The sequence below is a fragment of the Amblyomma maculatum genome, chromosome 3 (genome assembly GCF_055883805.1).
Source record: "Amblyomma maculatum isolate TAMU_Amacu chromosome 3, ASM5588380v1, whole genome shotgun sequence".
Lineage (NCBI taxonomy): Eukaryota > Metazoa > Arthropoda > Arachnida > Ixodida > Ixodidae > Amblyomma > Amblyomma maculatum.
The window spans coordinates 171305505-171322270 of record NC_139346.1 but is presented as its reverse complement, the minus strand read 5'-3'; the positions used below and the strand labels follow the sequence as shown (position 1 = coordinate 171322270).

Genomic DNA, 16766 nt, shown 5'->3' with positions numbered 1-16766 from the left:
AGTCGAGTAAATTGGACGAAATGCATCGGGATTTGGCATTGAAGATGGCCAGAGACTACGGTTAACTTTGGGAACCTGTCCTGGGTGTCAACCTAAGTAAAATACCTAGCTAGGTGTTGCCCTGGAGTGTACTGCGACAGCGAACCGTATTGGAAAGGGCAGCTGGAAGACACCGGCGCCAAAGCTGACTAGTTGCCCATGTGCACTGTCATGACTACAGTGCACATGGGCAACTTATTCTTCATAAGTAGGTGTTGCACGTGGTGCAGGTACTGCACTGATCACAACTTAATGTGCCGAAGCTGCACTGGATTTTCGCAGTTTTTAATCTAGGCTTCTGGCTGGGAGCGATGCAACAGGACAAACCTGTTTGGAAAGGTAAAGGATGGAGGAATAGGACTGGGCTATCTTTTTTTTTTTTTGCGACAAATCACTAACAGGTTTTTATTTTTTCGCGACGCAAGTGACCCACTCTTGTGTAAAAAATGTTAGTTAAGGCTGGGTCATGGGTTACCGAAATGGGTAGTTGGAACTAAACGCATGCAAGCGCGAATTTCTGGCTACTTCAAGGAAGTGTTTGTAAATGTTAGATTCCTATCTCTGGTTTTTCACAGCAGTATCAATCAGCTCTAAAACGTAAAAAGCGCTACTGTGATTTATGTGATGTTGTTCTACCTGAACCTATGTGCGGGGTCGTGTGCCGTGGAGGCCAGGGCAGTAATATATTAAAACGGGTGACACAAATGCAGTTCCCAGTAGCTGCCAAAAGTTTTTTTTTTAAGTTACACAGTGAAACTTTGACCGTGAAAGCATTTCTGAAAAAAAAAAAAGATAGGGAGAGGAGTGGGGGGGGGGGGGGGGGGGTACTTTTCTTCCATTGAAGTGCAGATTGTATGATTTGCAAGCAGTTGGAGAAAATTGATCATGTATCCTTGCACTGTTGTGAAGGTGGAGTACATATGTGTCGTTTTGCAAAGGACAATTAAGAGAGACTTTCCACTGGACCAGTGTGGGATACGATTTCTCTCTTTAGAAAATGAAGAGAGTGTGCCATATGATGCAATAATCATTATTGGCACCCACAGTATTTGGCTTTCAAGTATGGCTGGATACCATTGTGAACCAGATGCGAGGCCAGCCCCAATCTACTTCCGAGATAGCATGCACTCGTTTTGGAAATGCAGAAAAGAGCTAATTAAGTTCCCGAACATATTATAACGGATATGACATGAGTTTATTGTGATGAAGCCAGCTGTGACTGGTTGATTATAAAATCCGCACATGCAAGAGGATCACTGTAAATTTTATTTTGTGTTGTTTGTATTGTGTCGCAAATAGGCAATAAAGGAAGAAAAAATACCTTCGCGACGTATGCGTTGCGTTAGAACTAATGCTTAGGCGAGTTGGTATGGCATTTTGAAGAGCAGCGCGACTTAGACGAGGACGGAAGAAAGACACACACAGACAGGCGCAAAAAAAAAAAAAGAAGAAGAAAAAGAAACCATTTTGCTTGGGTGGCATGCAGACGTCCTGGTTTGAACCCTTGCGGCGAGAAATTTGTTTAATTAAATTGTTTCTAATTTCTTAAATGTCTCAGTTACAGGAACCTCCTTGCCCATTTTGGCTTCATTTTAACCCTTCCGCAATTCGTTATGCTTTATTTTGAACGTGGGGTGTCTGAAATTCCCGCATTGAGTTCATATCTGTGTGCGTGCATGTTTCTTCTGTTTATCTTTGTCTGTTCCCCCGCCGGGGTGGCGCAGTGCATGGTTGCGGAGCTCGTTTACTGTACCCAAGGATGCGGGATCGAATCCCCGCGGCCTCGGCGGCCGCTTTTCGAAGGAGGCGAAAAGTGAGGCGCCCGTGTGCTGTGCGATGTCAGTGCACGTTAAAGAACCCCAGGTGGTCGAAATTTCCGGAGTCCTTCACTACGGCGTCTCCATAGCCTGAGTCGCTTTGGGACGTTAAACCCCACTAACCAAGCCAAACCAAACCATCTTTGTCTGTTCGGCTGCGGTTTTCAAGCTGATTGGTTGAGACGTCATAACCCTGTCGGCCAATAAAGATTTTTCCGCACGAATATTTCTGACACGCGGTGACGACTTCGCATTTGAGGTCGAACGGCGGCTGTATACTATCGCTTAAAATGTACGAAAAACGCGGCGCCTATATACCCATCTGCGCTGTTCGTATTACATTTCATCACTCTTGTACCAGGGTAGTAGTAATAATAAACAACTGGAGAAGCTAGGCAACGGCATAGTTAAACAGTCGGAATTAGTCAAAGGCTGATTCGCGCCGGCGCGCTTTCGCTTCCGGGACGGCAGTTCCGAAGGTTGAATTGCTTCCGCCCTCGTGCACTGCTTCATCGCCAACTCCCCTTTTGCCGCTGCGGCTCGCAGAACTTGGTTCTCGTCTCCGCCGACGTCGAGCCTCGCGGGTGCGTCAAGTTTCCTCCGCATCACCTGTAGCACTGAGGTACGGCATGCGGCTGCGCCATCCACGCGCGCGCTAATTTTATGCTCGCAGTTTGAGCCTTCAGCGTGGAACGGCGGTGACCACCATTGACCTTTAGACGACCCCAAGCTGGCAGGAGCTGCCAACTTGGGTCTCTCGTTTCACATGGGACGGTTATGTCAGAATCAGCCTGCCAGGACCTTGGCCTTTCGTTGCCCCACTAGGCCACTAAGGCACATTCATCCAGGTTGGTTAAAACGGGGCTTTATGTGTGGGCTGGGGAAGAAGAAGAAGAAGAATTAGAAGAATGCTCGGTCACCCGCAGTTATTGCTTTCGCTCAATATTCGGTTCAGCAGCGTTGAACTCTTCTAATTTTTCTGTTTGTTATTTGGTTTCCACGGCCACCCGCAGAGGGAAATCCTGACTGAGGGCCGAGCTTCTTGCCGAGCACTTTTTCATCCGAGCTGAAGCCACTCGTCCGGGCTACGAATAGATTAAGACACGAATCCAGGAGCTTTGCAACGAGTCCCGGGGCAATAATGACTGGCGGCTAGCACTCGTGCTAGCGATATATACATCACTCGAGAGGAGTAAAAATGGTATGGAGGGAAGCCGCTGCGCATGTCTTGTTTGTTTTTGTTTCTAGTTTTTATTTATTTATTTTTTGTTCCTTTTTCTCTGTCCCTTATCTTTACCTGAGATAGAGTCAAACCATTTTCTCCTTTTACTTATTCCCTTTGTTCTTTTTTCTTCCATTTCTTACTACTTGGCCGGTGACCTCGGACGGACTTTATGCGCTTCAGGCCGTAAAAGAGAGGCTCGTGATATTATCACGGAAGACCTTAGCGTGTTTTTGTTACCATTCAGGTACAAGTGCGATAAGAAATTCAAAATGCGGAACGGCCCGAACGGGGAAGCGCCGGGCTGTTTGTTATTTTCTTTTTTATCAGGATGGTAAGAGAATACGCCCTGAAACATATTAGGGATGATTTCAAATGTGCACGCGGGAAGCAGGAACCAAGGCGAGAAGCCCTAAAGTAAGGACTCCACTACTAACGATGCCCTCTCAGAGTGTAGTAGTGCAGGGAGCAAGGCTCGCAAACATCCCAGCTCCTCGTCTGTGCAATATGTTGCACCTACTGGCTCTTTTGTTGTGCATTTGGAGCGCACTGTTCCGAGACATTGCATGCATGCAAATGACACACATATTCATCCCAATCCAGTTCGGGTCAGCGTTGCATATACCACCGAACGCCGTACGCGCTTCATTGTCCGAAACTACTATGCGTATGCGCATTATCTCCCATAAGGCATAACTTTTCGTGCGCTTGTAGAAAATTTCTTGTCGGGCCTTTCCAACTGCGCCTTTGTTTCAGCGATGACATTATGGTTTGTGGTTATTTTCTTCTGTTCAGCTTTTTCAATTATTTACTTTTTTCTCTTTCCTTTTTTTTTCCATTGTTGTCCTCTGAATCAGTATCATCATTAAACGCTTCTGTCGCAAGTCTCCTTAGTATTTATAAGTTAGCGATTTAATATCTATCATTCATTTATTCGCTCATTTTCGGTGGCAGCCTTCACCTCCGGAATCCATGCACCTATCCGCATGCAACACGGCCTCGCAGCATTCTGGTTGCCGAAGCCGTTGCTATATTCAGTGCGCTTGTCTTGGCATGCCATGTGTGTAAGCCAACTATACCCTCGGCAAAGCGCAGACACCCGCCTCACCTGAAACTGCATATTTTAAGAAACCTTATAGGTTTCACCAGCTTGCGGCGTGGTTCCGCCTCCCTATCCGTGTGTATGTTTCGAGCCTGTCCTCCTGAACTGTTATTTACGTCCCCATTTATGTCAAAACCTGTCTATGACCTGGACAGGAACTAATTCTGAACATATGTGATTCTATTTTACCGGGCCCTTCGTTATACATCGAAGGCGCGTGCCACCGCTTTGGTTCACGGACAGGACAAAGAGGCAGTTACAAGCGCGAACGCTTTTGAGGCTTCAAGCCACAGCAGAGAAATTTCAACGACATGGGCCTGCGGTGGTCTGAGTGGGCCGAAATTCGGGCGCTTTTGAGGATTGACGCGACGTACAACCGCCTGTAGGCGAAAATTGTAGGGAACACTAAAGCTCCTCCTTTAAGGGTACGATGACGCAAAAGCGTAGAGGTTATGTAGATGCAAGGGGGTCCTGACAGGATTTTGGTATCACCCTCCCATATGAAAGGAGAGGCCCGAGTTGGCAGCTTCTGCCTAACGTGACGTCAGGCAACGCTGCGTCCAGATCAGGGAAAATTATCGCGTTAAAATTAGTTGATTATTGGTACGAAATTAAGAGGTAAAACAAGCAAAACATAGTTTCACAAGATAATGGCGACATATGGAGTCAGCTTCTAGGTGACACCACTCTCTCAAGCCTTTCGGAAAGTGTCCCCTGGGCGACGCCCTAAAGAGCAGCGTTTACCTCAGAGCCCTCTGCGCAGACAGAGGTCAAAGGTGGCGGGCCGATTGTGGCTAGGTCGTCCAGCTGGGTGTCCCCACCTGTGAAGAACCTCCGCATCCTTGCAGTCAAGGTGCGACACAGCGGCCGCCATGTAAGCATTGACAGTTCTTGCTGGCCTGCATATTCAACGCGGTGAACGTAATACTTTATTCAATGAGCGGAGTACAGCGTTACTTACTGGTTTGACCTCTGCACTAGCTTTTAACCAGTACGTTCAGATGTGCTGAATAAAGGGCGACAGAAACTCCGCTGTGTTAAGACTTCCTAAGGGGTGTGTAACGAAATCACCGTGCGCAACTGTGTGCGAAAATTCGTCCCATCGCCGACGGAAAGAACACTGGCGTCCGGCCTGTCCATATGAAGGGATCCGCGACAAAGTGCAGATTGCTGCAGCAGATAACTGTCCATTTTGTCGGATCTTCATTCTTTGGTGGCGTCGTAACGTCTCGCTCGAATACCCGCCTGAGCACGGCGAAGATTTTAACTGTAGTTTCGTGAAACGTATTATACGTGAGCTAGCAATAGAGAGATTTAGCTTACCGTGATCCGCGATCTGCCACCATGACCCGCTACCATGCGTGGGCGGGGCTCACAAGCTGATTGGTCCCGACGCTGCAGGTTTATGTGCCGACATCCAGTATGTGGCGCCATCTATCGGCGTCAAGGAATCTGGGCCTGCGCAGTGAAACGCGCGGTGGCGGATCACGGTAGCGGATCGCGGATCACGGTAAGCTAAAACTCTAATAATAAACGCAGAGTTAAGTTAGTGCTTCCGCACGGACGTCATGCAACGCAGAGCTATCAAGGAGAGAAACTGCAGCTGAGGAGCGACAGCCTTCCACTAAAACTCCACAGCTTTTTTCATCGATTAGAGGAAGCTTCGCGGGCTCATGGCCGTACGCATTTGCATGCGTGCTGTTCACCGGGCACTGCGAGGAGGTCGCAGTAGGCGTATCCTTCCAAGCGAAGCCTGCTCCATGAGTCCAAAGAGAGCACCTCCAAGAACAGCTGGCCCACTGCCGCTCCTGCATGCCGAAAGGTGGCCCACGTGAACACCATATTCCGGCCCTGTGACGACGGACACCGAGAGGCTACATCACTGCAGACTGTATCGGAGAAAATCCGCCCTCAGTCACTGGACTCTCCAAAGCGGAGGAAGTTATACGGTGCCGCCTACAGGCAGATACATGCAACTCATCCGCTCGTTTAAACATAATTCAACCCGAGTCCTGCGACCATATGTTAACTATGCGGTAGGGGTGGCCCACATGGTATGAACCTGCCCAAACAATCCACCTGACGACCCAAACGCAGTGCCAACGATTCTGAGAGGGGAGGCTGCTCTGTCCTGTTTCGGACTCGAGACCCAAAGGGCCCTCGTAACACTAGCACGGACAGCAGCGGCTGCCGCTGGAGTCCGGCGGACTGGGGACCCTGTATACCCACACAGCTCAATCCTTTATATCCCAGTAAAGTTTTGCAGTCAATCAGTAGGCCTTGATTCCTGAGGCTCGTGCATCAACGCAAAGAGAACGGCTGGCATCATCCGTGGACATCGTTCCGAATAGACGTCATCGGCCGAGTCATCGGCCAGAAGTTGCTGGATAGAGGGAAGTCAACATTGTGCTTTCACACAGGGCTGACTCCCCTTCGGTCATCCTTCTCTGACCGGACACTCCACTTCTACCCGCGATACCTCAGGTATCTTTTTTTTCCTGGTCTTTTCCGCAGGTGACAGAATTGGCAGTTGACATGACCGTGCAATGACTGCCATCAGTTTGTGCGACGTCACAAAACCACATTATATGGACAATTTGACGGACGCTGCCAACTTAGACTTCGCCTTTGAAATGGCAGGGTGAGATCGGAATCCAGCCTTCAAGCACCACTGGATCCCGAGTTATACCCCTGTCACACAGGCACTTATAAGGCCTTGTGAATTGAGGCTATATATTCCCTAAAGGCGGTTGACAGGCAGCTACAAGGCGAAGCCTCGAAACCTTTGCGAAAAAGGCTCTTAGCAGGAAAGGCTGTCTTCAGCGGCCTTTAAGCTGCGTAAAGGAGCAGCCCAAACATGAGCACCAGCGAGCGAGCTCGAAAAAAAAAAAAAAGAAGCGTTGATGCAAACATAATTTTGAATATTATATTTAAGCTTAATTGATTATATGTAAGAATTAATTTTGCTTTCCAATTAACTGTAAATATATGGAGCGAGAAGACTTTCAGCAATGTTTTCAGCAACCGAATGTTTCGAATGTTTTCAGCAACCGCATCGACGTACAAGTGCTTTGCTTGTCTCCTTGTGCGGTGTTATTTCTTTGTTGTCTTTTTTGTGCGCGTTGTCGTGACGCTGGGGCTACGTCGACCCGGCCTTCACTTGGTAGCGTGCAGAGACTCGGGTTGAAGAAGGACTGAATCTTCGAAGTTGGTAAAATATGTACAAGCAGGTTTACTGGCACTTTGAGAAAACGTATTTACAAGAATATTTACATGAAAAAGAAGGGTACATCAGCAAAATGACAAGCGTTAAGAGTTCATAGCGAGAAGCGACTGGATGAGCCGTTTACCCAGGGCCCAGAGCGACATTTCGTGCTCTGCAGCGTCCTTAAAAACCCCCTATGTCCAGCCCCTCTCTGAAGATGCTGACCAACCAAATCCAGGGCACGCCCCTCAGGTATCGGCATCCAATCGAACACATCACTGCACTGATGGTCTGAAGCACTGACTGGTCCGGCATTCATTCGTTGGGCGTGATCACTTGTTGGCGGGAAAAGCTTGGGAACGGCGAGGAGAGGAGGTACATTTCTATTCTTCAGCAAAGAAACCACAGGCTGGTTCTGGGGGTTTTACTTCTCAGAAACCCGAGTGCACGTGGCGCCGCATAGGGCTCCCAACATGGTCCCTTTTCGACAATTGCAAATCTTTCCTGCATTCCCGGGAAATCACTTAATGGCCGTATGAGTCATGCTCTTCTCTTGTCCTGCACGTCAGCGGACATGTCACTCTGTCGTCTCCTTTGGATAGGAGGCATTCATCACTGGAGGATAGCACTTCTCGACTGGAAGGGTGAACAAAAGAAAGAAAGCACTTCCTGCTATTTCCCGCAGGGGGACGTTTCTTTGTGTTTTTCCAGACGTTCTCTTGACAGGGTCAATTTGGCATTTGCAGGTTGTCCACAAAGCAAAACATGCTTACAAAACAGGATTCCTGGAAACAGGCTCACTTAGAGCCATTGGACCATCACCACATATTCACAAAACTTATCCATGCCCACAGGCGAACAATAGAGCGCGCACTTGCGGATGCTTGGTCGTAACAGCCTCCTCCCCCGCCAGAAGAGACTCGGAGGGCAGCAGCCGCAGCTGCTGCATGAAGAGACGACTTAATGGCCTGCACGTGAACGCTTGAAGCTCGCTGTTGCTTGTCGCGTTGTCTTGATTGTTGTAGGCCAAATTGCTCGAGCTGTCTGAAACTCAACCACATGTCGAAGCAAGCACTCGGCTCCCGTCTGAAGAGACCAGGTCAAAAGAAAACTGCCATTGTTGTTCGAGAAAAGCCCACTCTCAAGACGTTCAGGACCCACGTATGCCTCGAAAACCAAACGTGCTGCTTTACATAGTCATCTATATTCAAGCGCACGAAAAAAAAAAAAACCTGATTATCAATTTGGATACATGGTGAGGAACATCTCGGACCGCTTAGAAAGAGCGGCTAAGCGCGTCCGCATTCCCATTTAACTTCCCCTTTTTGTATCTTATTTCAAAATTGTACTGCTGTAAAATCAAGCTCCACCTAAGAAGGCGACTGTTCTTCGATGTCGCAGTTTGCAGCCAAGCCAGGGGACAATGGTCCGTCTCTACGGTGAATTTGGCCCCTCCAAGATAGCACTTCAATTTTTGAATGGCCCATACAATGCAAGCGCACTCTTTCTCTGACGCGCAATAAGCCCTTTCTCTAGAACTCAGTTTTCTGCTCAGGTAGAGCACGGAGTGCTCATTACCGTCGTCATCTCTCTGGCAGAGAACAGCACCTAGCCCTCGATCACTGGCATCACACTGGACCGTGAATTCTCGGCCATAGTCTGGAGCTCGCAATACCGGACGGCTAATCAGCACAGCCTTCAGGTTTACGAAGGAGGCTTCCTTTTGTTCGTCCCAGACTACATTTGTCGGTTCTGTCTTGCGGAGAGCGTCGGTCAGAGGGCTAGCCAAAGCTGAATAGTTAGGGATGTAGTGATTGTAGTACCCAGTCAGACCCAGGAATGCTCGAATTTCCGTCTTCGTGCTCGGCCGCGGGTAGTCTGCTACCGCAGAAATCTTAATCTCGCTGGGTTTCCTGAAACCTTGACCTACATTGTGACCCAAGTAGTCCACGGTCGCCCTTGCCAGGCAACATTTCTCGGCCTTTACGGTTAGTCCAGCTTGACGCAAAAGGCTCAGTACAGCTCTTAGATGTACCATATGGTCCGCCCATGAGTCGGAAAAAACCGCAATGTCGTCTAAATAAGGCACCGCGAATGTTTCACACCCCTTTAAAACCCTATCCATGAGTCGTGAAAAACAAAATGGAGCATTTTTGAGCCCGAAACTCATCATTGTTGGCTGGTAGCTGCCCGTCGGAGTGACGAAAGCCGCGTATCTGCTGGCGCGTTCAGTGAGCGGTACTTGCCAATATCCTCGAGTAAGGTCCAGCGTAGTCACATATGCCGCTCTACTGACCTGTTCTACTCTCTCCTCAATATTCGGAATAGGATACACTTGATCCCTGGTGAGAGAATTTAGCTTTCGGTAGTCTACCACAGGCCTAGGGTCTTTACCTGGAGCTTCTACTAAGATCATAGGCGAAGCATAATCGCTTTCCGAGGGTTTTATTACTCCCAATTCCAGCATGCGAGTTACTTCCCTATCCAGAATTTCTCTTTGCCTTGGAGAAAATCGGTAGCACCTTGATCGCACTGGCACGTCTGAAGTCAGCTCAATATCGTGCTCAGTCAAATCAGTTCTGCCTGGCCTGTCCACGAAGCAGGCCTCAAACTCTGTTATTATCTCGCCCAGATCGGACAGCTGGGATTTCTTTAGTTCTCCTCTCTGCTCCGTCTTTTTGAGAAGCTCCTGAGCGTTGCTTCCTTTTCCGCTGAGGCAAATCAAGTTATCCCCCATCTCCTCGGGAAGGTTTAACGTTAGATTTACCACGGTTTGCTCCATAGCTAAGTCCTCCCGGTTTTCACTTAAAAGTCTCGTTAGATTACTAGACGCTGGCGGCAAGAGGTTACTCCCAAGGACGTCCTCATTCCGCGTCTCATCAAGCTCACTTTCAAGTTGACTTATTTGAGATGCCTTGCTCTCAAAGTTTTCTGACCCACTGTCTTCCGCATCGACCACTGTTTTAACTGCCGTTTCTTCCGCTGTTGATTTTTCTGAAATGAGCAGTGTAGCTAGTTCTCGCGCCTTTGAACGTGTTAAGGCCTGCACATCTCTGTCTCCGAAAATCAGAAGGCAAGCTTTGACCTTCTCGTAGTTGTCCGCGTCCTCCTTGTTTAGCCGCGCGACAACCTCCGCTGCCTCGCAGGGCAGAACCGTCAATAATCTCTGAGACCACGTGTCTCGCTGGAAGGACAGTTCTTCGCAAGTTCGCTCAAAGTTACCCAGATACAGACCGATATCCCCTGATATCACATATGGCTGCATGTACTTTGACATCTTGAAATCTGCCTCCTTGTTGAGAAGAGGTACCGCTAGCTGGGGACAATTGCCCGACCTCTTGCTCAACTCTACTTCTAATTTCCGGAGCTCAATTTCTAGCTCCCGCTTTTTTGCTTCTCTCTCAAGCTTCTCACGTTCGTGCTCCCTTTCCTCTTTTTCCCTCTCAAGTTCACGCTCCCTTTCCTCTTTTTCCCTCTGACGTTCGCGCTCCCTTTCCTCTTTCTGCTGTCTGAGCTGTTCCTTTTTTTGCCCGATGAGGTTCCATGCTTCACTGAGCTCCTCATCATCGGTTCCCAGATCAGTGATTGCCTTTATAATCAAGGGTTTTCGTGCCAAACCACTTGTATTAATTCCCAATTCCTCACACAATAGCAACAGTTCCGGTTTCTGCAGCTTTTGTAGGTCCATGATCGCTCCGAGTGTCGGCTACTTCCAAAACAACAGTGCAAACTACCAAACCTAAAGGCGTTTCAACACTTTTTACCAGTTCTTAAAATCTAATCCTGTTCTAGAACCTGGTCCACATCAGAAGAAAAGCCAAGCACTCACCCACACATGCGATCGATGTTCCGAGCTGCCCTCTTGGCCGATTGTTGCTCCTGCTTGTTGCCTGAGATGCCACCTCCGATCACCAGATGTTGTGGCTTGTAGCTTCAGATCCCAACGCTGGACACCAGTGTTGGGGCTTGTAGATTCAGATCCTACCGCTGATCACCAGTTGTCGTGACGCTGGGGCTACGTCGACCCGGCCTTCACTTGGTAGCGTGCAGAGACTCGGGTTGAAGAAGGACTGAATCTTCGAAGTTGGTAAAATATGTACAAGCAGGTTTACTGGCACTTTGAGAAAACGTATTTACAAGAATATTTACATGAAAAAGAAGGGTACATCAGCAAAATGACAAGCGTTAAGAGTTCATAGCGAGAAGCGACTGGATGAGCCGTTTACCCAGGGCCCAGAGCGACATTTCGTGCTCTGCAGCGTCCTTAAAAACCCCCTATGTCCAGCCCCTCTCTGAAGATGCTGACCAACCAAATCCAGGGCACGCCCCTCAGGTATCGGCATCCAATCGAACACATCACTGCACTGATGGTCTGAAGCACTGACTGGTCCGGCATTCATTCGTTGGGCGTGATCACTTGTTGGCGGGAAAAGCTTGGGAACGGCGAGGAGAGGAGGTACATTTCTATTCTTCAGCAAAGAAACCACAGGCTGGTTCTGGGGGTTTTACTTCTCAGAAACCCGAGTGCACGTGGCGCCGCATAGGGCTCCCAACATGGTCCCTTTTCGACAATTGCAAATCTTTCCTGCATTCCCGGGAAATCACTTAATGGCCGTATGAGTCATGCTCTTCTCTTGTCCTGCACGTCAGCGGACATGTCACTCTGTCGTCTCCTTTGGATAGGAGGCATTCATCACTGGAGGATAGCACTTCTCGACTGGAAGGGTGAACAAAAGAAAGAAAGCACTTCCTGCTATTTCCCGCAGGGGGACGTTTCTTTGTGTTTTTCCAGACGTTCTCTTGACAGGGTCAATTTGGCATTTGCAGGTTGTCCACAAAGCAAAACATGCTTACAAAACAGGATTCCTGGAAACAGGCTCACTTAGAGCCATTGGACCATCACCACATATTCACAAAACTTATCCATGCCCACAGGCGAACAATAGAGCGCGCACTTGCGGATGCTTGGTCGTAACAGCGTATTTTTCGTTTGGCAGTGTATGCTCGCTAATTTCTCGCTAATGGGCTGGTCCTCCAGCGTATCAGCATGCGCCTAAGCCGCACCGGTCGCCGTGCGTGAAGATGCCACAGCAGCAATCCTCAAGGCAATTTCGCACATCGTTTTTCACTTCCTGCGTTTCATTTCTCATGGTTATAACGCGCACATTGACCGAGCACAGCTCAATTTCTTTGAAATTCCCATAAGCAAAGTGTTCTTCCCTCACGGAACGACGAGCCAGACGACGAAGTGCGCCTATCGTGGTCAGAACGAAAATTAAGAAAGAGAGAATCGAGGCCCCAAAACATTCACTTGAGACTTTCAGACTCTTTCTTTATTGAAGGGTTGGTTATTTTTTCCTGACGTAAACAAGGGCAGTCTTGTTCACTTATCACTTAAGCTGAAAAGATATCGTTCGCTTTAATTTTCTACACGTTACTATATATCGTCACTTCACGTGGTTTACATTCATTGTGATAGCTTCATTAGAGATGGCGCTCATGGACGAAGGGAGGAAAAATAACTTTATTATTGAAAGAAAGGGTAGGGGTTGGGAAAATTGTCAGCACGCGCCTCCGTGACCATGAAGATCCCTGGCGACTCAGGACCGTTTCACGGCCCGGAATTGAATGCCCGGGTGGTCGCTAGGCTTCACTTTATTCCACGCGTCAAGGGCGGCATCAGGAATACTGTCCTTGGAATGTAGATGGGTCTAAAAATCCCAAGTTATATAGTTTAATGATGCGATTTCACCACAGAAGCGACAAGTGGGGCTAATTTCTTAATTAAAAAAATTGGAAAGAATGTGTGGGTTAGGGAATGTATCAGTTTGAGATTTTCTTCACACCACCTGTTGCTCTCTGGAGAGTGAGCTGTGTGGTGGTGGGTATGCTATGCTCTTCTCCCGAGTCTGTGTGAGGTGAGCGGCTTTCCGAAGGGCGCCGCTCCAAGGCGGCGCCCACAGCTCGGCCAGCTTCAAGCGTATGAGTGGTCTGCCTCGTTGCCTGGGTTCCCCGCGTGTGCGGGCTGGCACCCAAATTGGGTAGATTTCTCCTAATTGTTCAGTTGGGTCAAGATTGAGGAGTATCTCCCGAGCAATGCTGGGAATTTTTCCTTTGATATAATTATATATCGCCTGCTTAAAGTCGCTCACAATGGCGGTGGCTCTGGTGTACACCCTAGCCGCTGCGATGGCGGCTTCTTGCGCGGCAAGGGAGTTCGAGGTTGGGATAGTTTCCGACATCGTTAGTCTTGCCGGTCTTCCTATCTTGGGTTGCGTGACCCCGCAAACGGTAAAAATATACGGGTCGTCTTGATCACAGGCAGCGTCCACATACAAGACGTCTTCGAGGTTTTGCAAACTTTGAGGCAAAACTTTTCGCTCTATAGCTTCACGCCGGCCCTTTAATGCTTGTGGATTTATGTTTTTGGTGATGGCTTGATCATGACTTGTTTTCTTATGTTTGCTAGTACTGGTCCAGGGCAGTCCGTCATGGGTACCCCTCCGATGCCCAGTTTATGTAGAACGACTCTTCCCGTGAGTGTTGTGCATAGCTTGCGAATTTGCATTGTTCGGTGTGCTTCTTTCATTTCTTCAAATGTGTTGTGTATACTTTAAGGGCAAGTAGTTTCTCGTTGGCTGTGTGGTGAGGGAGGTCTAAAGCTGTTTTATAAGCCGAACTGATCATGTAGCATCGACCTTCCTGACCCACGGTCTTAAGAAGGTTTAGGTTTGGGAGTGCGTACGTTATTCTGCTTATAGTATGAACGTGGCTTGTGCAGCCTAACATATCGGATAACCAAGCTCAACGAAGCCAAACCCTAGCTTTCGCTACGTGTATCCTGGTCTCGCTAAGCTAAGCCACTGCATTTTTTTTTTCTGTCACCCGGCACTTCTCCGAGGTCTTTACTGCAAAGAAGGTTTATTGCACTACAGGAGCAAATCCTAAAAGGAACAGTGGTGTACTACACTAGCTACATGGCAAGTGCAACGGAGATAGACAGCGATGATGATTCAGGCAGCTCATGGATACTATATATCTATGCATTTATATACAGGTATATGCACAACATTCGAGGTGCACGCATAATAACAAAGCAACCGCGCAGCCGCTCCCGACTTAAACCGCAAGACGCGCGGCTGCGAGAAACCAAACAAATATATCAGTGCGGCACGCGGGCTGCAGTACATCGATAATCGTTTACAAAAAGACACAAAATGAGGTACACACACTTAGTATTTGTCCGGACTGCTGTCTGTTGATGCGTGCAAGCCACTCTCGTCTGAGACATTCCCATCGCTCCATGGTCTTATCGCATTCGTGCAAGCGTACCTTTGGTATTTTGAAAAACACCCGCAGTCGTCTTGTCTCAACTTCACCTTTTGCGCTTTAATCTGCGTTCGGCTGTTACAGACCACGACCGCACAGTAAACCATCGCTTTGGCACTATTTGCGCGGCCAACTCCACGGTCAAAATGGCAGACTTCCCCAGATTACCCAGAACGCATAGCGTTTTCACAATTCGTGCAAGCTCCAGACACCTTTGTTATTTCATTCTGGATAGCTTCACGTAGCCTGTTCGCAGAGGGTAGCGTCACAGTCAAAGGTCATCAAGTGTCAGTGCTAACGTAGTAATGATGTCAGCCGAGTAGAAGAGTGCCGTCAGCTCAATAGGAATGAGCATCGCACAGGTTGCCTGTAGAACACGTATTGTGAATGAAAGGATCGCCGCAATTACATAAGCCTGCATGAAAGCAAGCTTTATGAGTGATCTTCCGCTACATTCCACTTTTTTTTTTTCGCCTTCGAGATTCTCTCTGGAAAATTGGCCAAAGGGCGCTGCCATATTGGAGACTGGGCTGTGCTCATCACACAGGAAAGAGCTGAGGATTCTCCACCCACGCCTGTTTCACAGCCCAGTCAAACCGGTTTCTCCCAGGCTCGTGAAAAGGTCGCAACTCTTGCTCGTTTACAGTAGCCCTGTTTACATGGACACGACAGCGGAGGGTCGAGTTGGGGAGTTTAGTTGAGTGGATTCGACCCTATACCGATTTTACATCAGCCCGACCCGACGAGCGCAGAACCGGCTCTGGACGAGCGGCGATTATGGCGGTACCTCGCGTCGAGGCGAAGAACTAGCAGAGGCATCCGATTCCGGTTTTTCCCCCGCGCATCTACGCGCATCTAGTGTTACATTGCAGCGTTTCTTCGGCGCCGCGTCAGTGTCTCGGCTACTGGCTTCACCAGAGGCACAATTCTGGCCCTTGAAGCGAGGCGACGCTGAAAGACACAGGTATCTGAAGGTGCCAGATCTCAGCGTCGACGCCGGAAATGATTCGCAGGTGGGGACCAATGGCAAGCCACGCATGGGCAGCTGCTGCAGCACCCACCGCCACAGGCCCAACTCGTTTCCGCGTAAGCAACAGCTCTTCTTTTGTCCGCGTGCATGCCTGCGCCTTTTGTTGCCCTTGCCTCCCCCACCCTCCCCAGTAAGTTCCCATCATCACTGAATAGGGTGATTTTTAGCTACGGACGGGGGAGAATTGTTCGAACTTCCAGGATTCCCCCATGTCTTGGCTTGCAGACGCCAGTTCGTACGCCATCATGTGTTTGGTCACCCTTTCCGGCGCGCGCCGAGCGATGTCGCTCATACGAGACGCTGACGCTACGCCGAAGAAGCGCTGCCATGTGGTCGGGCCTTAATAGTACGGCCAACCTCATAGGGATGCTCCAATACCTTAGCAGTGAGAGATATCTATCAGTACTTGCGATGTGCCTCCAGGTGGTGTGAAAAAATTATGACCACTGGTATCCGCTATGTTACCATTTGTGCAGCCGGGCGAAAAATGGCCCATTTAACACTCGCTTGAAATCGTCAAGTACACAGATTTCACCACAAAGATGGTTTCACATCACTGAGAACACCATCCACGCAAAGAACAGCTTGAAAATCCGACTAGCCTGTCCTACAGCCTCCTTAATATAGCAATCGAGACAACCACGTCAGCAGACGATTTAGAAAAGCGCGACTACAATGCCACTAGTTCGCCCGACCGCCGTTGGGGCCACCTCCCGAGCGGAGCTGCGAAACTGAATCAGTCTAAGAATGTTGCATAGGTAGTGGGGTCCTGTGGAACTGCGTGCGCCAACATTAGTTAAGATTTTGGCCATTGACAGCGTTAAGTTGACCTCTTCGCTTGGTACAATCATCACCGCAAACAAATATTTGTCGCTTGCAATTTAAGTGTATTTGCTCAGATGTTTTCTCTTCTCTCAAAATCAGCAATTAAAACAGCGGTAATGGCAACGTTTCCTCCTCTAGGACAGAAAAAGAAAGCACCGTCTGTTCTGTTTCCTTGCTTTTTGTCTGCACCAGCTGCA

General features: G+C 48.8%; 1 protein-coding gene across 1 annotated transcript in view; it reads right to left on the bottom strand.

Moving 5' to 3' along the window:
- LOC146196918 (tectonic-like complex member MKS1) overlaps positions 1 to 16766 on the bottom strand; it is a 58122-nt gene that overhangs the window by 20174 nt on the left and 21182 nt on the right. Inside the window, exons 6-7 of the mRNA XM_084598635.1 lie at positions 5887 to 5985; positions 4925 to 5079 (exon numbers count right to left, since the gene is read on the bottom strand). Coding sequence (XP_084454761.1) covers positions 4925 to 5079; positions 5887 to 5985 — 254 coding nt within the window. The remainder of the gene's footprint in view (positions 1 to 4924; positions 5080 to 5886; positions 5986 to 16766) is intronic.